This window comes from Paramacrobiotus metropolitanus, unplaced genomic scaffold, assembly GCF_019649055.1.
Source record: "Paramacrobiotus metropolitanus isolate TYO unplaced genomic scaffold, Prichtersi_v1.0 Parri_scaffold0000044, whole genome shotgun sequence".
NCBI classification, from domain to species: Eukaryota; Metazoa; Tardigrada; class Eutardigrada; order Parachela; family Macrobiotidae; genus Paramacrobiotus; species Paramacrobiotus metropolitanus.
Genome location: NW_026570264.1, coordinates 288,579 through 309,597, shown reverse-complemented (window position 1 = coordinate 309,597; position 21,019 = coordinate 288,579). Strand labels below are relative to the sequence as shown.

Below are 21,019 nucleotides of genomic sequence, written 5' to 3'. Positions count from 1 at the left end.
TAAAGAACATTACCAGTGCTTAGGAACTGTCGTACGCGATGTGACAAACCAGACATTTAGTACTTACAACTTACAAGTCTACAGCCGTTCAATCAAATTAGTTCTTACGCCTTCTTTATTGAAAAGAGTACAAACATGAAAACAAAATTCCCTTAGATTTATCAGATTCACGGCAATTTCAAGCACGAAGTACGGTGTACCGTGTACCGTGTGAAGAAGCACGACGGTTACAAGCTGCCGATATCACTGGATTCATTGCAGTGCCGGGTTGCATGCACCACAACCTAAATTAACCGTCCAACTAGCTAGTAGCTACTGACTCGATTCCGAAACGACGGAAACGTTGTACGCGCCATAAGTGGAAGTGTTCTTCAGAAGTTCTTTCACCAGCACGGCATACGTTGCGAAGAATCCCACTAACTATAAAATGGAATTGTATAAACATACCGGACTACATTTTCAAAGTGCAGCTTACACCAGCAATAAAGCCGCGGTCGATAATGAAGAAGCGTCCCGCGGTAAGCCGCACGGGAATTAGTCGCATCGCGTTGAGGGACTGCTTGAAGCTTTCCGTCATCAAGATCTGTCGGTCGGAGTAATCGGCGGGATACGGTGACTCCAGCGGGAGTAAGAACGTATCGATCATCTTATCCAGCTAAAGTAGCAGCACAACTATTAATTTCATAAATTTGTGAAAAGCGTTGTTTGAAAGCAAGGCAACGCCGGAAATTGGTAATTATCATTAGTTGGGCAGGACCATACGAAGCTGGCAGGTGCAATGTAGGGCAATATTCGGCTTCCGCCGCATATTGTCGCTATCGAAGCGCGGCTTTACCTCATCTTGCAGCAGAATAATAAAACCGACAGGAATCAGTATAGACACGGCATTCCATGTGGCCAGCGTCGACTGAATCAGCACCACCAACATGCTGACCAGACCGTTGCCATCCGGCATGCGAATACACTGCACCCAGCCCAGAATGGTCAAACAGCTGGCCACACAGTGCAGCAATAACACCAACGAAAAACACCTTTCCAGATTGGCGATGTACTCGCGAATCCGCAGCACAGACAGCTTAACTCCGTCCAAATCCGTGTTATCAGCGCCTCCACTATGCCTTAAAGTAAGACTTACGTCAAACTTTCACGATTATAAATTTCGACGTCAGGGCAAAAGGACTTAAAAAATCAAATAGGCCTTCGCGTTCTTGAAGTGATTTGAACTGTATTGATATACTAAATTCCTGCTAACCAAGTCTAAAAAATGTTAGAAAGCTACTTAAAAAAATTTAAAAAATGAGCCACACATTTATTACTGTACAATGTGTTCCTTTCTCAGATAATCCTTAGTTAAATACTACGGATTACCTGAGAAATACATGCTATATTTCGAAAGGTTTAAATGTCACAGCAAACCTACTCAACCACATTCCAGTTTACAAACACACCTTAACGACTGCACCGCCCTTGTGCATTTGTACACACCCAGCACCATTAGCGCGATGACATAATCGGCCATCAGCGTGGGCATCACGGTGAGCGGATAGGACACCAGCTGCCATGCCCAGAAAGGGATATTCATCGTGCCCACCGGATCAAACCGGCTGAACTCGGTCAGCCAGGCGTTATGGTGATTTACCAAATAGTATTCACTGGTTATCAGGACGTATCCGCTCACGTGCAGCGCAGCGTATACGACCATCAGCAGTACTTCCACATTACAACGGGCTCGCCGCGGTGGAGTGACAAAAGGAAGGGCGGTCTCCGCGCAAAGTGCATGGAAGCAGCGTTGTTTGAAGGTGAAGACGATGACAATCAGCAGATAGCACTGGGTCTTTATGGCATACCGCGCAAACGCCAGAAAAGTCAGGATACCCAGGGACAGGGTGGCGGAAATCATGGCCATGGCGGTGAGAATGGTCATCAGAGAAATAATAGCCCAGTAAAGACATTTTAGGGCGGTTGCCAAGCGGTTGCGGCCCTGGCAGATTCGGAACAGGCCGGTGGAACGAGAAGCGTCGGTGCACTCCGTAGGCAGTAGAAGAAAAAAGCGTAGGAACGAATATGTCGGTCCGTGTGCTGTCGGCTTCATGGTTCAATGGATAAAGACGTTATCACGGTCATTTTAATCAACAGACCATAAGTTAAATGTACGAAAACGATGTTCGCAGTAATATTCAACATGTGAATCGTGATGGAAGAAAGAAAAGTGATCGATTGATGTAGAGGTGCAGATGGTGTTTGACAATAAACTGCATTTATGATTCGCCCAGCACTGAGAAGCGCAGGATCCCGATTATTTGCGGATTTGTTTGTTTATCTTGCCGTCACATGGGAAATGATTTTATTCTGCTACTCGGCTGGTGTTGCAGTCTGCGAGTAGGCGGACAGATGGGATATTCTTCTCTTTACCATAGTCATACAGTACACATTTTACGGGATACAAATACTTCCTGATTGCTGGAACATTAATAACGCAAGAGTCGTAAGGTGGACCGGTACAAAGTATACAAATACTAGTAGCGCCGTAAATAATGTTTATGGAAGAAAATTATAAATCAGTCAAGCACTCCATGGCTCCTTTTATTGCAGGTCTAACGCCTCTTTGCAGAAATTACTGTAAGAATGGTATCTGTTGCAGCTTTTGGGTCACCCGTTTCCGGCTATTAGTCATGAATTCTGGCTATCGTTCTCCGATTGTATAATTTTTGTGGTGCAAAAAGCGCGAATATATGTTGGGAAGACCGTGTTCCGGTAGCAAAGATAACAATCAATCCGTTTGGGGTGTCTTTTATTGCGGCTCCAGCGCCCTTCTATAAGGGCCTCTGCAGGAATGTTAACAAATGCAGAGTCTGTGTCACAAGTTTGCGCTGTGATGCTCCCTTTACGATGGCATTTTGAATATCGGAAATGGTATCGGGGGACGGACTGCTCCACCTAGAAAGCGGATCCAACAACTTTAGATACTTTACTATGAGAAAAGTACTGGGACTTTTCACAGCCTGCTGACATTATTTTATCGAGCCGCCGGGAAGTATTGTGATGCAATGACAGAAGCTTGGGTGTTAGGTCTATTGAAAGCTAACCCCTCGACAGAAAGCTTTTAACAGTCGCGCTGAGACTCTGAGCAGCACAGATGCAACAGCCTAACTTCGATTAGCCGTGCAGCAAGGTCAAATGAACGTCAAAAACCCATAAAAATAATCGATAGTGGTGCATTACTTACAGCATAAAGGAGGCTCGCATAAACGCCCATTGCAATAGCCCTTGATGATGTGTTTGAAGGGGAAAAATGCTCAAGCCATCCAACAGACGGTCCAGTTTTATGCTTTCCAGCTCCGGACAAAATACTTCGAACATGTGGGTAACAGAAACCAGATAATCCGCCTTCGTTGTGCCGATAAAACTGAATGAATAACTCGTCACGCTGACAGAAAACGTGTCCGTGTAGCGGAAGTACAGTGGGCAGTCAATGATACGCATCTTCTCTTCATGGAGCACACCGGGAAAGGTAATGGAATTTTGCACAGGAAACACACAATTTCGAAGCAGAATATTATCGCAAATTGTTCCGTATGCCGGCGACTCGTAAAAGGTAACCGTATACACATCCGGTTCGGAAAAATTTAAGACATTATTCGGTTTAGGAAAATCTAGGAACTCTCGAATGTACAGTTCCGCATTGTCAGCGATGACCAGCCACTTTAACTTCAGCGACAAGAAATTCAGTAATTGCACCAAGGAAAACAGACAATTATCCCACTCCCCGATTATGCACAGAATACGACAGTGTCTTGTGACAGTTCGAGCCAGGAGGTGGGCAAAGGCGAAACTTTCTTTCCACATCCAGGGACTGCGTGTTGATCCAGCAATGTCGGGATTCACGGCGTCAAAGGTAGGGCGCGTTGGCACATTGACGCAGGACTGAATTATGTTGCTGTTGACCAGGCTAAAAGACGTTTTGCTCACCCTGATAATGTCAATCGACGTATTGTAACCTTCCCAGCAAGATCTTCTTAAATGACTGATATTAATAATGCATTAGCTGTTCAAAAACCATTGCTCTTGAGTATTGTCAATAATCAAAGCTTAATTATGTATTACATGTACAGGAACTTTCTTATTTTGTACTGTGTTCTGTACTTTGTGTTCTATATTCTACACTATAGGCGAAAGCAAGTAAAAGCATGAAAGCATGAAAGTAAAAGTAAGTTTTTATAGGTGCATGCGATTCCACGTTAAAGATAATGCACACGGTAAATCAAAATTGCAGAAATTACACTGTGGCAAGTAGACAACATTTGTCTGAGACTGGTGGAAATAAAATATCACCCGAACTTCCATTTCCATACCTTTTAACTAAATTTTGGTCGAATATATCCAGATATGAGTAGACAAATAGCTGGATTTCGAAGAATAGTTCATCGAAGCAGAGCTCATTGTCATGAATCTCTGTAAATCAGGAAATCGTCGATGCAAGGTTGCTAATGAGTCTGTTACTTTTAGCCATGTACTGGTTACGATTAAAAATCGCTTTCCATTTAAAAATCTCTTATAGTGCTGCAGTGCACAAGGATATTAAAGGGCTTCGGAGTCCAGATGTGCACAAACCCACTTGCTAAATCACAGGGGCAATAGGATCGGAAATACAGGATACAGTGAGCGCATCAGCAAAGCCGGTTTGAATGGATGATTCCCCATTCATAATTTGAATCTCGTTATCTTCATTTTCAATCAGGATTGCTTTCAAATATGTAAATCCAACAGGTAAAATATTTATTTTTTTCTTTAGTGATGTTATACGTGAACATTCTCTATTTGTAATAGTCAAAAAACTTTTAGTAGCAATTACAACGTTGAACGAATAAATTTATTTTCGTGGTTTTCCATTTTGTCCTGTTTACAAATTTAGGTGTGTTCAAACATTTGTTAAGATTTTTAATGAGGAGTGTGCTTCTACTATTGCCGCCCTCTATCACCCCTTTTATAAAATGATAAAACAAGCACTCCCACTAACTGTTGTAACTCCCTTCCATTTCCCCTTTTGGCTATTACCGCCATCATCCACTTCACTGATTTTAGTTTTACCACGAGCTGCTCTTTTCCATTCGGTTTCGACTAGGCGGCAATCATCGGCAGGGCAAGCCGCAATGTGCCAAGCAAAGGTTAACAAACACTTGAAACATCGCAAATATTCAGCCCCATTATTAAATTTAGCACCTTCAGGATTTTTGTGATAATTGTTTTTGCCGCCAGTGTGACCATCTTCCTGCTGCTGCGCATTGTCCCCATTATAAATGGCAGTGAACTTGCGACCGGCCTCGTTCTCGTCCTGACACGCCCCATGAAGTCGTATTACTGATTATGAACGTTGTCGGCATATACTGTACATCAAATATCTGTCGAACTTTATTCTGCTGACTGTGTCAACTAAATGAAAGTTGTAACGGTGTTTACTGCTTGGAGTCTTCTTACCGTGTGATTGCAGAAGAGCGATAACCAAGCCGTCCAGTATTCGGTCGACGGTCCTGTGCTGCATTACGAGCAAACGATCCACAAAATCCCCTATTGATTTCCACACCGGACGGCAATGGTCATCGCCCTCGTTGTCGTCATCCTCCCTCGAACAATATTTCTCGAAATCAGGGGGTAGCAGCACTTCCGTATACCCATCGTGCAGGCTAACTAACATCGTGCGGGTGAGCCTCAGCCAGAAATTCTGGAATCGTGGAGATGAACGTGCAGTTCTCATTAAGCGCTCTGGATACGGATATTCCGCTGATGCGTCGAACATTCGCATGTGGACCTTTTGAAAGGCTTTCTGTGGGACGAGTGGGCCGAGATCTCTGCGCTTGCGCAGTCGTTGGGCCAGTGCCGTTGGTCCATCAATAACGGTGTATCGTGTTGCCATGGTGCCCGGCTGGATCACTTCCACCGTGGCAACAGAATACGGGCACGAACTACACTTGTACATTTCCGTACTCGCGCACGAAATACTGTTTACTAACCGAGCTGGCGTCCACGACGCCACGCCCATGTCGGTGGGGCTGATGCGAACATCAACGTCTCCCGAATTTAGATGGATAGCTGATTCTTGGAAATCTTGTTGTTTAACAAGCCATGCGCGACCGAAAGGAACACGTTGTACCGTATGGCCGTCCAGCTTAACGGACAGGCCGTGTTCATCTACATCACACACGTAACCACGCTGAAATTCACCAGAATTTCCCCATATATCCACAACAAATGGGTCATAAAGACCATTTCCAGACCCGTGTGTGGCATACTCTGGCTGGTGAATTGGGAATATAAGGAACTTTTCCATAGATATTCAATCTATGATGCAGTTACTCTGCCGTTAACCTGAAAATGTAAAATATACAATGCACCTAACGAAAACATAGTAGAAGTGTAACAATTATTGAATTTTAACTAAGCGACTGTAAGCCAAATATTTAACCGCTATTATGAAAATGCAAAGGATTAAAGCTGGATTTTTATACCGTTTAACACAAAAGCATTACGTGTTACAAAGCGCGGAACACAGTTTTAGCAGAGAACACTAGTGGTAGAACGTAGAACTGGAGACTGTGATAATATGCAATATGGTTAATGAAGTAGGTTACAAACTTACAAATACAGAGCTTTCGGTAATCAGTTCAGAGTGAGAAAGGCGCACTAAGTAGGCGATTCACATACCGATCTGATCGATAACCAGCACAGCCTCCGAGAGATCTGCTTTCACATAAAATTATACAACACCGATCAATATGTACTTACTACTTACAGAAGGCATACTACTAGGGCTTGTTCATGTGGCAGACAAAAGTCTAGAATGTTCTACGGCCTTTGGGCAGACTATGCAACACTCGCGGGGAAATACCTCAAAATTTAATATGAAAAGGATCTTGGAATATCGTACTCTGTCGTCTTCGGTCTGCGCATTTGCAAAAACACTTCGTGGCATTTCCTCGCGGAAATAGTTCCGTCGGTCGTGGTATATATCGAGAATACATGAGACTTTCTATAGTCTATAATTATACGGCTTGTTTCTGAACAGTGAAACGAGAGTCAGTAACCAAACTGTGACACGCACCTGTTTTGCAACAATTTTGGAGGATAGTTAAGTACTATACAATGTACGACGAGAGCATACTATTTACAAGGCAGTCCATTCTTATTTCTTAAATTTATTGTCGATTTTGTTTGCAATACTGCTGGGCCGCTGGCAAAATTTTGCCAGCTGTCTAGCAGCAACATAGCTGATGTACGCGTGCGGTGGCCCATGGAGCACGCTGCTGGAATAAAAATCTTCAAAAATTCGTAATTTTGTAAATTTTATTGTTAAATTCTTTTGTATAAGCTTAAAAAATACAAAATAACGCATACCGTTAGGCAAAAAAACTGATTCTCAGTTTTTTAATTCCGGGTTATTCACTGTGAGCCTTTGCTGTTAACAGAAGTACCTGTCTATGGAAGACTCATTCGAGATTTCTCATAGGCGGCTATGCTAAGCACGTATGCTCTGAGTGCCAAACCTTGAGACCAAACCAGAAAATCAGTTATTCTTCCTAATAGTATATATTATTTTATATTTTTTAAGCGCATATAAAAAAATTCAGCACGGAAAATAACAAAGTTACGAATTTTCAAAGATTTTCATTTCAGCAGCGTGCTGCTGGAATGGGAATGTGCACATTTTAGCACCCATTTCCTGCCTGAAATATTGAAATTAGTCCCTTAGGTGTGGATTGAACCAAAATTAAAAAATTTGATGTTTTGAAAAAACACGTTAACAGGTGCACTGTAACCGATGCAATCGCAAACAGGCGACGGTTTAATGCAGTTTCTCACGGCTGGTCGTTTTTCTTGGACTTGCCCAGATAACTCCAACTCTTGTGGCTCGATCAGTCATTGTATAAAACAAACCAACTTCAAAAATTTAGAACATGCTGCTTTCTGTGACACCTTTTGTCGCTGCCAAGAAATTTCAATACATGCGGAATCACGCTTATGAAACGTTTAAGTTCATTTTAAGTAAGTGATAAGAATGCAAAATCGACTTTGTACGTTTTACTCCACACTCCACAGCCGCCGCCTTCAGTTTTTGTGGTGCTCGGGAACCGGCAACCAGAATTTTCCCTTGACCGGTTTTAAATGAAAAAGCAAATTCTAAATTAGAAAATTTAAAATTAGAAATTCAGCATGTTCTGAAAACACTCAGCAAAAACAAATTCTGAATTAGAAAAAAAGCTAAATGTTTTTGGCTTTTGCGTTAAATGTAACTGCTAATATCCTTACAAACTCCATGCTTGGGTGATTCAGCAAAATTGAATGAGTCGATAACACACAAAGCTAGCGTTTCATTCGATGGAGTCTGGAACGCAACCAGCGGTCAGCGGCTTACTTGAGTAACTAAACCAACTGTGGATGGTTGCACAGTTACACTGCCAGCAATGCTAAACTACTCTCTTAAAAAGTATTAACCGTTCAAAAACAAGCCGTATATACTTAGTCTTTGTATGCATAACGTATACAGTGTCTTTATGTATGGATAACTCACTGCGCTCTGCAGGATTTTGCCCTCCGGAAAATACTAAACCATTCCCCGAAAATGGGCGAATCAAAGGCGTGTAACATTTTGGTTACAAATCTCCATAGACAAAGCAAAAACAAGACGTTAACACTATTCCTATGCGAAGACTAGTCTTCTTCTTTTCATACATAGTGTTAAGTCTGCATCTGTGTGCAGACCGACGTAAAAGTAAAACAAATATAGTATATTCAAAAAACTGAATGCGTATATATGTATACCGCTCTGTTGTTCTGGTTTTAGTCTAGGAGCCGCAGCCAAATTTGTGTTGAGTTGTTCTAACACCATCGCTTTAAATTTCTACACTGCGTGATACGCAAACGTAAGCGTAGTGCATTATTCTTGCGATATAAACTATTATTATAATTGAAAACCTAAACAGGGGTCTCTGTAATTGTAATTAAATTCTTTTATTTTGTTATTTTCTTTTTATCGAGCTCTTAAGAAGTTAAAATATGCTGCTTCAAGCATACTCAATCAAACCGTTGTAAAGTAAAACTAAGGTCACGTGTGCTACAATAATCAAACCCACACACAAAACGACTTTTATGCAAGACGCCAGTTTCCATCTCACTGAACGCACAGCGCAAGGTGGCTGCCAATACCCTGCCCAATAAATTAATTTTGTGCTTCGCAGAAGGAATGTTATATACTCGTATGTTTACTGGGCAAAAGCCATCAGAATAAAGGGATGTGCATACGTGTATTACGTATTACGCGAAAGCACATTACGTACGTATGTAATACTGTAGCCGTGCGATAAGTTTGCACCACTTTTAGATCCGGGCGCTGCCTGCCCCCGATCGGACAGCGCACACGTTACGTAGAACATGCTGCAGCGTGTATGACGATTTCCGTATACCAGACTCTGCGGTGCAAACTCATCGCGCGGCTACAGTATGTATTACGCGTATATACTGCAATACTTGAAATCTTGATACTACTTAATGGTAGTTCTATTTGAAAAGGAATGTTTAATCATTCGCTTTGTAGCCTCCAAACTTTCCGATTTTTCTACAGTATTTCGGAATTTAGAGTGACGTTATACGTAAATACAGATTCTACAACTGTATCTACTCTATACACATGCGGATGACTGCTGAACATGTCGTACATCATCAGTCAAGCAAAACAACTTACAGTTAATATAATATTATTATTATTACAATGTAAGATCGTCGTACGTGAAATCCGGGTTCGCACCTTTTCTATATACAAAATTTTGACTTACTAAAGTTTCTTATAATTACAAAACTCCAGCGCATAGCTTTGACCTTTTTAAAAATGTTTTGCTTGACTGATGATGTTCGACATACAAGGTCACAGCTATGCGCAGGAGTTTTGTAATTATAGGAAACTTTAGTACGTCAAAATTTGGTATATAGAAAAGGTACGAACCCGGATTTCACGTACGACGATCGTACATTGTAATAATAATAATATTATATTAACTGTAAGTACAGGGGTGCCGCGCCAAGTTCGGACAGTTGCGAAAATTAAATTTAAAAATATTAGCATACTTGGTTTCACTTTTTATTTTGCACTTTTCTAGTGTAATTTTTAATGCGGATCTGAGTATGCTAAAATTTGAAATGCTAAATGGGGTAATAAGTAGTAAGCCGATTAAAACCAGGATGGGGTAGTGGTCATTTCCAGGGGGCTTATAACTGACCTTCTAGAAAATTCCCCACGTGACATTCTTTGATGGACATTTTTCTGAATTGTTGAGTGGCCTTAAAGGTAAGTAAGTGGTATGGGTCAGCAAAAACTTCCTTGTGGATGGTGCTCGAGGTAACCCAGAATGAAGATGCACCTCCCATAGACTTGTATGTTAAACAGTGCTTCCGGAAGAATGTAGTTGCCTAGCGCGCCGAGATACACAACTTCGAGAAGATGTTTCCCAAGAATGAGACATGCATCAAAGTAGAGGATTTTTGCATTCCATCTGTTATCTACCAAGCATGCAGTAAGACATGGGTGGCAGAAGGATCGGAGAAAACACCGACACAGCAGTGGCCAGACAAATTTTTCGATGGTGCGAAAACGTGCTGAAATGGGATGTCGCAGGCCTTTTGGGCAAAAACAAAAGCTTAAAATGTTGCTCGGTGCTTTGCCAACGAGTTTTTTGTACATACTTGACACATCCCACCTACTGCGATTCCTGTGCGAGCTCTCAAAGGGCACCATCCACCATTCTGCAAGTGCCTACAGTAATATTGCAAAGGTCACGTCGCCATTATTGAAATGGAATGAAGTCAGACGAATTTAGCAACGGCTTTGAATGGCAAACAGTCCAGCATACACTTTTTTGGACTCTAGCATCAGTGGAATTTCTTAACAAATTTTAAACAGGAGGGAGACTAGGATGGTCGTTGGGTCGAATCGTTTTTTCACTCTGGTCTGCTTTACTTTAAATCTCGCTGTATTGCAAGCCACGCCCTCAGCTTCGCGACCCATAGTGAAAAAGATGCATGACACATACAGTAATAATAGAAAAATTCAATAACTAGTAATTTGTTGGTGGGTGACCTAAAGTGATTTTTAAGATAAACTGTCCGAACTTGGCGCGGCACCCCTGTACGACAAACAAAAATAGCTTTTCTTTCGCGCCTCATGTTAAATTCCTTCACACTATGCCGGGATTGTGTGAAGTACTGCACAGCGGTGTATCCATCCACATGTACTAAATTCCGTAAATCGGTGAAAAAGTCAGTACTTTACATAAAATCAGTATTTTATTTAAAGTACTGCCAATACTTTATACTTCCCGCATGCCGTGAATCCATGAATCGGTGAACAGTCAGTACTTTACATAAAGTCAGTATTTTATGTAAAGTACTGCCAGTATTTTATACTTCATGTTTTGAGTTTAGGTTTTTAAACTGGTTAATAAAGTACAGTAACGAGCTTTGTTCGAAAACAGAAATAGTAAAGTAATTTTTCAGTCTTTTGCAAAACCGGTTACGAATTTAAACAGTGCTCCCGTTTAAAATTTTTAAAGTACTGGCCTTCGGAGACCAAAGGCTTAATAAGGCGGGTACCGCACGCGTGGCTTTCGGTGACAAAAGGTTTAAAAGGCCATAGGTTACCAAAGGTTTAAAAAGCCTTCGGTGACCGAAGATTAAAAACGTGGGTACCACAGGCGTGGCTTTCGGGTACAAAAGGCTTAAAAAGGTGGATACCCACGCGTGGCCTACGGTTACAAGGTTTCTGGGTTTATTAATTTACTAAGCTTTCCAAAGCCTAGTCGTACTAATCTTCCTAAAGCTTAGCTTTGTTAAACTTTAAAAGTTTAGTGTGTTTGGAAACTTCACTTCTGGAAGAATTGGCAGTTCAGGCTGATCTGGCAGATTTGTCAGTTTTGGCTGATCTGTTAGTTTTGGTTTATCTGGCTGCTCTGGTAGCTCTGTTTTATCCGGCAGTTCTGATTTATCTATCAAACCCGGTAGTTCTGGCTGATCAAATAAAGGCTGGAACAGGCACTAAGGTTTCGAAAGCTTATAGCTAAAAGCTTGAAAGCCGAAAGGCTGGTTCTGGACAATCAGAACAGCTTGGAGGCGGGATCTGTTCGAACAGAGAGTCCTGCTTTAATATATACTCGTACTGGATGGATAGGAAGACATAAGAAAACAAGAAACGTGCTAGTCAAAGCGTAAGTGTAGTCTGAATTTAGTAGTCCAAGTCTGAGTTCAGATCCGAGCTTGAGTTCGGGCTCTCACCAGTAAAGTCGAAATCAGCGCATATTTTGACCAAAATATGAGACTTATACCACCTTGTAGTATAAAATCTGTAGTATCTGGATAAATTTTTTATTTTCCGGTAAGTATTAATACTTTTGTGTAATAATCGTCCAAAGTAAGTATGGGAGAACGTTCGGTGACGTCTACGCTCGCACATCAAAGATGCCGCCCATCGCGCACCTGAGATACGGATCTTTACTCCGATCTTCAGCGCTGGCCAGTCTGTACAGCAGCTACGTTAACGATAAAAGAAAATTTATTATTCGCTCTAATTTTCGATTTACATAGAGCGCCGACGGAATACTATTATTTTCGTAAGTTTTCAAATCTAGAAAGTTTGAATTGCAATTTTTCTGGTTCGTAGAACCAGAAACAAAAATTATGCCGTTCAGTGCTCAGACGATACAGCTGACTTCACTTCAGCTCGCACTGAATCCGCGGATATGATCTGCCAACTGATAACCAGGCGATGCAGCATATCCGCGATCAGCATTTGAGAAGATCCGTATCTCAGGTACGCGATGGGCGGCATCTTTGATGTGCGCGAGTAGACGTCACCGAACGTTCTCTCATACTTACTTTGGATGATTATTACACGAAATTAATAATACTTACCGGAATATAAAAAATTTATCCAAATAGTGCAGATTTTATACTACAAGGTGGTATAAGTCTCATATTTTGGTCAATATGCGCCGATTTCAACTTTACTGGTCAGCAACCGAACCCAATACTTCGGCTCGTACTGTACTGTCCATTCGGTTGCGCTTACCATTAGCATCATTACTGCACAATTACTGTACTTAATCAGCAATTTCCCGAGCCAAATAATAATGCCACTCTAATGAAAACCCTGTAAGTGTGGCACTGCAGCAGTACTAAGTATCTTCACAGTCTGGAGCGCCATGTTCTGACGAATAACTGCGACAGTGTTATTATTATTAATTATTATCAAAGACGGAAGATCCCACTCGCACACTCGTAATCAAACGAGATTTTCAATATTGTTCTTGGTATTCACTGTTTGAGCTTTATCAGATTTAACTTCTAAGCATAAATCTACAAAAGGTAACTCTTATTCCCAACAAACTTTTAGTTTTCGTTTGTAGACTCCGTTTTTGTTTTCTCATGGTCTGTACGATTGTAGTGCTCCACGATTTGTGCGAAGTTCTTCGTTTTTCTGTAAATTCATCAGTGTGTGTTTTGTTTGAGAGCATCATCTCCATCATGGCAGACCGTGGTTTCCGAATCCTCGAAGATCAGGACCCGTATTCTGATGATTATTTCGTTGCTTTGCTTATCTTGCACAAACTCAGCGGAACACGATGTAATTATTATGATTATAATTATTATTATGATTTTTTAAACATTTTAGTCGCTGAAAGCAAACGGCTCCTTATGTCTGAATATTACAGACAAGCGCGTCGAAAAGCGCCTGACGAAGGTTATGTTACACAAGAAATACGAGCTGCGAGACGTGAAGGGCCGCAGCAAATTTTTGCCAGGGAGCGGGCTCCCGGACGTGTGCGTAATTCTCGGCTGCCACTATGAAAAATCGCTGAAGAAGGCGGTGCAGGGGATTACGGCGTTGTTGTAAGTGGCTGTATTATAGATCTTTCTCGCTCTCTGATTTTCTGTTCTTTTCGCCTTGGTCGCACTGCGAGTTTTGCCTGAATTTTCCTGTATGCTGTAGATCGGGGCCCGAGGCCTGGCGTGAGCATACAGTTATCGAAGGATTTTCGAAAACTCGCATTTCGACCGAACATGGGATTACGCGCAAGTTCATGACGGAAACTATCCGCGAATGGGATAAACTGCGAAACCGGGATCTTTGGTTGGAAACTGACGTTGTAAGTTTTCCCTGTAGCTAGTATTTTCCAAAATTAACTTCAGTCTTGAGCAGCCTTGCTACCCCATTTTCCTGTACAGCTGCTGTGCAACAAATATTTCAGAAGAGAGATAAATACTGTACGTAGATACTGATCTAGAATTCGGTTAGTTACCGCTCTCGCATTCACACATGATTTCTATCCTGTCAGTTAGTCCTTGATTTACTAAAAAAAATTAAACAGAACAGATCCAGTCTTCCGTTATAAATTGAAAACATTTCTTCCGATGTCGCTGCACAGACGCCTTTGGTCATGCACGCTCAATGGTCAGCAACGGGTGAACCCGAAACAAAGTTAATTTTTAACAGAAGCATCGATTCCTAACTGAAGGTTTTCATGATCAAGGGTTCATACATAGTTATAAATTTTCGCTAATGGTTTTGTTTTGAGGTTGTTGAAATGATACGACACCGATCGTTGGGATTTATAAAAAATTAATTTTGGTCGATGATCTTGTGATATCTTTCTTTTGAAATTGGCTGCCCACATGCGAAGTCATGCCCACTACTGCAATAGCCTAAGTTGCCTAACGCTTAATATGGAGTGCCGACATCAGCATCAGGATAACGAAACCGATGCACAACGTCATGTGCGAGTTGACTGTGTGCTATGTCGTTCGAGTTCTTCTGTGAGTCGGGCCGCTGCAAGAAACTTCGACATCGACAGTGGCAGCGCAATGCATAAGCCGACATAGCATTGAGCTTCACCATTGCACTAGCCTTTGCACTTCCGTTTTGGGATCTAGGAGTTTCTCACTAAACACCATCACCGCTCACAGCTACTCATTGTGAATGCTTATATGGTGTCATGCGACCGAAATCTCGAGAGTTTGGTCGCCTTGCCGTGCACCAGCCTGCACTTTGCCGCTGTTCGGTATACGAAGTGCCGGTCACGTCTGGCCAATGGAAGGCGATGAGCGCCAGTTCCGTAATAAGGTGTGGACCGGGGTCCGTTTAAGCAGCAGTCATCAGCGGGAAGACACGTGCCAATCAGGCGAATACGATAACTGTAGCCGCTAGGCAGAAGATACTTCTACGAACGTCATTTGATAGTGAAACGAAAATGCGCAACCCTATAGAGACTAACTGGACATAGTTTCGATCGTGCTTGTGTTGAAAGGACCCTGCGTGGGTCGAATTCAGCTATCGTTCCGCAAACTCTCTACCGTTGCCGCTTGTTTGCCGTATTTTTTGAAGAAACTGTAAGACTGCCATCCGATCGTAGAGAAAAGGGGTAACCGTCCACCTGAACATTACGGCAGCATAACCCGGTCTTCGAGGTCTTTGGCGTAAACTGCTGGTATCGGCAGGCGGTCACTATTGACTCTTTTATTACGTTGAGACTCTCGTTTATAATTATTTATCGGCATTATCGCTAGGCACGAACCTAATTAGGAACTTCCTAATTTAAACGGTGTTTTGTCTGTAATTTTACTGTTGTTGTTGAAGGACACGCGCGCTGGAAAGGCTGGCTCCAGCAATTTTGAGATGCGGACCACCGGGATGAACTCAAGCCAAGTTCTGGATTCAAGCGGGGAGGTACTTTCCGGGAGCCAGGTGCACGAGCGCAATCGCGATAAACGGTCACGATCGCGCACCCCGAACCCTCGCAGTTCAAAGGATGAGAAATAATTGGCCACGGAACGAAGATGTTCCCGAGTAATCGAACCTTGTTGTAGCCACCATTGCTGTGTCGTGCCTTTTATATGTTCGTGTTTTTTTATTAAAACGAATCGTGTCGAAGGAAGAACAATAAAGTAACAACGCACTTTTAACGCATACACACTATATGTACGCTTATTCTTGTATTGCTAAGTCAACTCAGTAGCGACAACCGAGTACGTCCACATATTTCGCATCGTGATTAATTCATCGGAACGGTCACCTCTAACTGATTTAAGTAAGCCACATATAGCCGTATTAGTGTTGCAGTGCCGGGTACCACTAGAAGAGCAATTTAAATTAACTGTCCGTCATCTGAAACGTTCAGCAAACCATTAACTGCAGTTACACTAAAGCTGTTTCATGAGCACGGCATAAGTTGCAAAGAATCCTATAACCGCAAAATTAAGTGCAGATTATAAAAAAAATCCACGCCACATTTTGGCGAGCGGGCTTATGCCAGCAGCATCATCGCGGTCTATAATGAAAACTCGTTACGCGGGGAGTGCTACTGGAATAAGAACAAATTTTTTTTATACTCTCCGGTGAATATGACATCCACAGAGTACTTAAATGCAGCGCGATGTAAACGATCAACACCAGTACTTCCGTGCAGCAAAGTTCACCGACGTGGACGCTGACACAACAGTTTTGTCTCCGCAGACTGGTCCGTTGATTAACCCGCTGACGCCCATTGGTGTTGGGGCGCAACAGGGTCTTCAAAATGTTTTTCGTAATGAACAACAGCAATTAACCGATATCTGAAAGCGTAATCAGCGTTACGAGACCTAACAGCAGCAATAAAAACACAAGCCAAACTGGAATCTTGAGTCCCTCAAAAACCACGAGATCGCGAAAGTCGCTAATTTCGAACTTTCTGACCTCCCGAAGGTCCTGCTAATTAACTAAGTAGTCACAGAGTAAATTAATCTGAGATAATTCAATAATGTAATATCAGTGATGCTTTATTAGAAAATAACAAGCATCGGTTCTGAAAGTTAAACAGTAGATGGCCACACTCCATCGAAAACTCGTGTTGCGTGCAGACACCATTGGGCATGTATGGTCCTGAAGTACGGGCGGTCGCAATTTCGAAACTTTTATAATTATGTAAATCGGATAAGGTCTTGTTGGTTCGGACCTCTACCGTAACACGATCCACGTGGTTCTGCTTGCCGGAACTCTTTCAAAAACGATTTAGTTGGGCGGCACCCTGGGCGGTCGGCAATGGCACTCAAACGAATGAATCGTTGGTCGTTTCTGGACAACCAAGCCTTCAAGGTAGCCGAGCGTGGTAACCTTGTTTCGTAATCTGCAGTAGTGCAATTCCACTGTAATCGGCATTACAATCCTGCAGTCTGCCTTGCGCCTTGTGCGATCTACTGCAGTTTAAACGAAGCGGACATTACAGCGGTGTATGCGAGCAGGAAAAAAATATGTCGGTCTTCTGCAGGTGTGGATGATAACAGCTCCAATAAGCACATGGTCGATAGTGAGTAGTGACCTTTGCGCCAGGTGTATTAATAACATTCGGCCGATGCTGAGTTCATGATGGCGGCTGCTGCTTCCAGAACTGTTGATGTGAACTTCAGCGCATCACTACCGCACGTGCTACTGTACCGTCATCGCTGATTTCCGATCCAAACGCTGCGGCTACATCCATGGCCATAAAAGTTAAATCATGCACCATGCACGCAGTGTAAAAGCAGCTCAGCGTGGCATGAAGACTGTTACGCGATGTCTTGTATAAAAATTAAAAAGTAACGCTAATTTGATAGATGGATTGTTGATAATCGCTGTACTTATTGTGTCCGGTTATCCACCAATTACTATACATCATGCAAAAACCGTTGTGCTTATTTTCCAGTTTTGCTGACCAATGGTCAGTTTATTGACCACTGCAATGCCCTTGTTTTGAAGCCCTCTTTATGAACTGTACGATAAACGTTTGTTTCTGTCAGGTGTTGTTCGCCGAATTATTATAGAATTAAACGTTTTCATGGCTAGAATCGTCTGCGCCCAATGGTGTTGCTAATCACCCATGTCACCGCCGGTGACCTATGGTCAGTACAAGCACACAAAAAATTCCCTTTCTTAATTGAATTTTTTTATCGTAAAATCCAGGTTTTCACAAAGAAACTCCCACCCGTTCGAGTAGTGAGCGCTGGAGGGTTAAAGGTCAAAATTGTGACAATCAGCTAGGTGCACTTTTGGGTGTACTGCGCAAAAGCCAGAAGGTCAGGATTTTCAGGGACAGGGTGGCGGAAATCATGGCCATGGCGGTGAGGATAGTGATCAGGGTAATAATGGCCCACTAGAAGCACTAGAGGACGGTCGTCAGGTACTGATGACCCCGAAAGGTTTGGAACGGTGCGCTTCAACGGGTATTGGTACGGGATTCTACCGGCGAAAGCTGGAAATGGCGTAGAAAGATGTAAGTTTGTCAGTGCAATGCTTCATGGCTTCACGTACACAGTTATTGGTTTAAGCGTGTCGAACGATATTCACAACGATTCTCGACATAGCAGCGAGAAGCAGGTACAAGGTATCCAATCGATGGGAAGATTTGCACGAATGCTTTACAATAAAGTGACAAAAATTCTGCAGTAAGATTATGACTTGCTCAGCAATCAGAAGCGGAAGATCCTGAGTGTTACAGATTTGTTCGCTTGTATTGCTTCACAAACAAATAATTTTTTTCCTCTGGTGAAGTAAAATCTGCTAATGGGCATGTAAATGAAGTAGGTTGTACCCTGCAGCATAAGCCACTCACTGTGTTCAAAGCCGTTAAAAGCTGCTGTTAGTTATGGGGCGGTATGCTCAGGTGCTCAGCGCCTTCATCATGCCGGATGTCTCCATGCCCTTTTCTTATCCAATTTAAATATAGCCGTTGCCATTCAGCTGTTATATACGAAGCCGCGGTGCTGATAGTATTTGCTTTCGTCTTCAAACAGAAAGTATTCAATGCTACATGTATCTCGCGGCCGGCAACAATTTTAGTGTGGAGTTCTTTACAACTTTCTTTACGGTTCGCTGGATTACGCAACGAATACTGATATTGTTCGAGAATTCTCTAACCACACTACCGCGGACCATGGATGCTAACTACTTCCAAGTGATGGGCGAATTCATCATGCCGCTGTGGGCGTGGCAGTGTGCCGTGTATCCGCTGATGGGCGTGCCGCAGATGCTGTCTTACTTAGTTCTGGCCGTTATGTGCAAGCGTATTCTGGACGGAATTGCTATGATGCGAGATGCCTATTTGCGGAAAAAAAGAGTTCATGCCTGAGGTTGTTCAAGAAAGCGTTATGAAAATGCGCAGCTACATTGATGCGTTGGGCAGAGCGTTCTCGCTGATAGTTCTGTTTCATATTGGCTGCAGTAGGTTAAGGATGTGCTTCGTGCAGAGTTTCTGCAATCCGGCATTCAGTGGGTCCGTGAGAGCGCTGATACCGGTGATTGTGATTGGGTTTTGTATGCTGTCGATGCTGTTGCCAATCGTGTTGTCTATCAAGCTCCATTTTGAGGTAAAATGCAGCGCAGAAGACGATGAAAGCGGCTGGTGTGTTAGTGGTTCAGAAATTTAACTATACAACCAAAAACCCAGAGCTGGAACCCAGCTCTGGGTTCCAGCACATAAACTCATGTTCGTGCAATATGATACATTCTTCTTAGCCCACATTACAGGTACAGTTAGCTGTACGGAAATCGTTAACAACAGTACAACATTCGTCAACATATCACGAAATTATCTTGAAATACGACCTCTGGACCATGTACTCTGTATTGAATGATGGTGTCTCCTTCAGCAAATTTCAGAAGAGATTATACCGGTTTCGACCTTTTTTGACTATTCTCACTGGCTCAATTGAGCTGCATCAAAACCACACATTTGACATGACACTAGCCCGCCGAATCGCTCATGGTCGGCAACGAAAAAACATCAATAACTTTTTTCGTTGCCACCTGAATTTACTCAACTTTCGCCCAGTGATAGATGTAACTAATACTAACTATTATTATTACACTGACGAATTTCAAAAATTTCATTTTCAGTCTTGCTACCACAGTATAAATTCTCCTTGATGCAGACGAAGATGAATCATTTTGCAGTACTTGCGAAAATATTAACAACGTTTTAAAGACATTAATTTTTTGCTACATCACAGTGGGAGATAATGCTGAAGAAGCTTCTGTCGCCACGGGAATGACATGATACGCACTCCTCGGAACACAGTTTATCTGAGACGGAGTGTCTGCGGAATTTTTTGCGCTCCGTGCGATGGTTGCCGCCGCTGTTGACCGGTGGAGGGTTTTTCTTGTTCGACCGCGGGTTGATAGCCGCAGCAAGGAAATGCTTGGTTGACCTGTAGTTGTATCCTGTTTTATGAGTACAGTATGTATGCTAGCGCACGAATGCACTGTACTCGTTCATTTGTAGAGGGCAGGATTTTTTGCAACGTACGCCATTTTAGCCAAGGAACTGCTGAAAGACGCACCAATAATTAATGCCGACGAGCTGTGGTTTTGGCAGGCATCGTGGCGCGAACGGAACCTAGAGGCATGTACCACGAAAACGACACACGCCCAGACGGAATCACTACTTTCCCCTGGACGAAAAGGCTGTGTTTAGCCTGGGATGTAACCTGTGGGGACACCGTCGCGCGCTCATATTTGGATCACACCAGCTTAAGGGCCGGAGCGGCAGCCGACCAGGCAGAAGCCGAAAAAGTGCACAATACAGCTTCCTGTCAGGACGATATGTGTTCGCTGCTGTTGGATTCGAAACTTTTGGTAGTTTTGGTTCATCAGCCAAGAAACTGGCTAAAGAAGTCGGAAAGAAGGTTGAATGAATTACAAACAGGCGAGATTCGCAGCCATGAGTTTTTAAAGCAGAACATTTCTTTAGCCATCCAAAGAGGAAATGCCGCTTCTATTATTGGTACTGTGGAAAGTGGTGTTTTGTTTAAGTGTAACTGAATCTTGATAATATTGTTATCACTCTATTGGAAGTTAAACTACACCCCAAAATTAATGCCAATGCTACAACGTGGAGTATCTAACTAGTGAAAGATGGTAAAAAAGTTTTATTTTCGTTGCCGTGTCGCTGGATCGATGAGAACTGTGAAAAAGACG

The 21,019-nt window shown here is 42.7% G+C and overlaps 2 protein-coding genes across 10 annotated transcripts; one reads left to right on the top strand and one right to left on the bottom strand.

The window, feature by feature from the left end:
- Window positions 1-42: 42 nt before the first annotated feature.
- LOC129591052 (uncharacterized) lies at window positions 43-6,904 on the bottom strand. 8 transcript variants are annotated; one of them, XM_055486570.1, is made up of 7 exons: window positions 5,476-5,516; window positions 4,353-4,452; window positions 3,227-3,970; window positions 1,449-2,937; window positions 836-1,118; window positions 476-655; window positions 43-420 (listed from the first exon to the last, which is right to left on the bottom strand). In XM_055486570.1, the coding sequence occupies exons 4-7, from the start codon at window positions 2,090-2,092 to the stop codon at window positions 313-315; spliced, it is 1,215 nt and encodes a 404-aa protein (XP_055342545.1). In that variant the 5' UTR covers window positions 2,093-2,937; window positions 3,227-3,970; window positions 4,353-4,452; window positions 5,476-5,516; the 3' UTR covers window positions 43-312. The 8 variants fall into 8 exon arrangements, with proteins under 8 accessions (XP_055342545.1, XP_055342546.1, XP_055342544.1 ...); XM_055486569.1 differs by lacking the exons at window positions 1,449-2,937; window positions 3,227-3,970 and adding an exon at window positions 6,700-6,904 and having other exon boundaries at window positions 60-420; window positions 5,476-6,363; XM_055486571.1 differs by lacking the exons at window positions 4,353-4,452; window positions 5,476-5,516 and having other exon boundaries at window positions 3,227-4,329.
- Window positions 6,905-13,287: 6,383 nt separating this feature from the next.
- On the top strand, window positions 13,288-15,971 carry LOC129591144 (uncharacterized). 2 transcript variants are annotated; one of them, XM_055486682.1, is made up of 5 exons: window positions 13,288-13,401; window positions 13,548-13,660; window positions 13,749-13,926; window positions 14,027-14,183; window positions 15,671-15,971. In XM_055486682.1, exons 2-5 carry the CDS (start codon window positions 13,561-13,563, stop codon window positions 15,851-15,853), a joined length of 618 nt encoding a protein of 205 aa, XP_055342657.1. In that variant the 5' UTR covers window positions 13,288-13,401; window positions 13,548-13,560; the 3' UTR covers window positions 15,854-15,971. The 2 variants fall into 2 exon arrangements, with proteins under 2 accessions (XP_055342657.1, XP_055342656.1); XM_055486681.1 differs by having other exon boundaries at window positions 13,302-13,660.
- The last annotated feature ends 5,048 nt before the right edge of the window (window positions 15,972-21,019 follow it).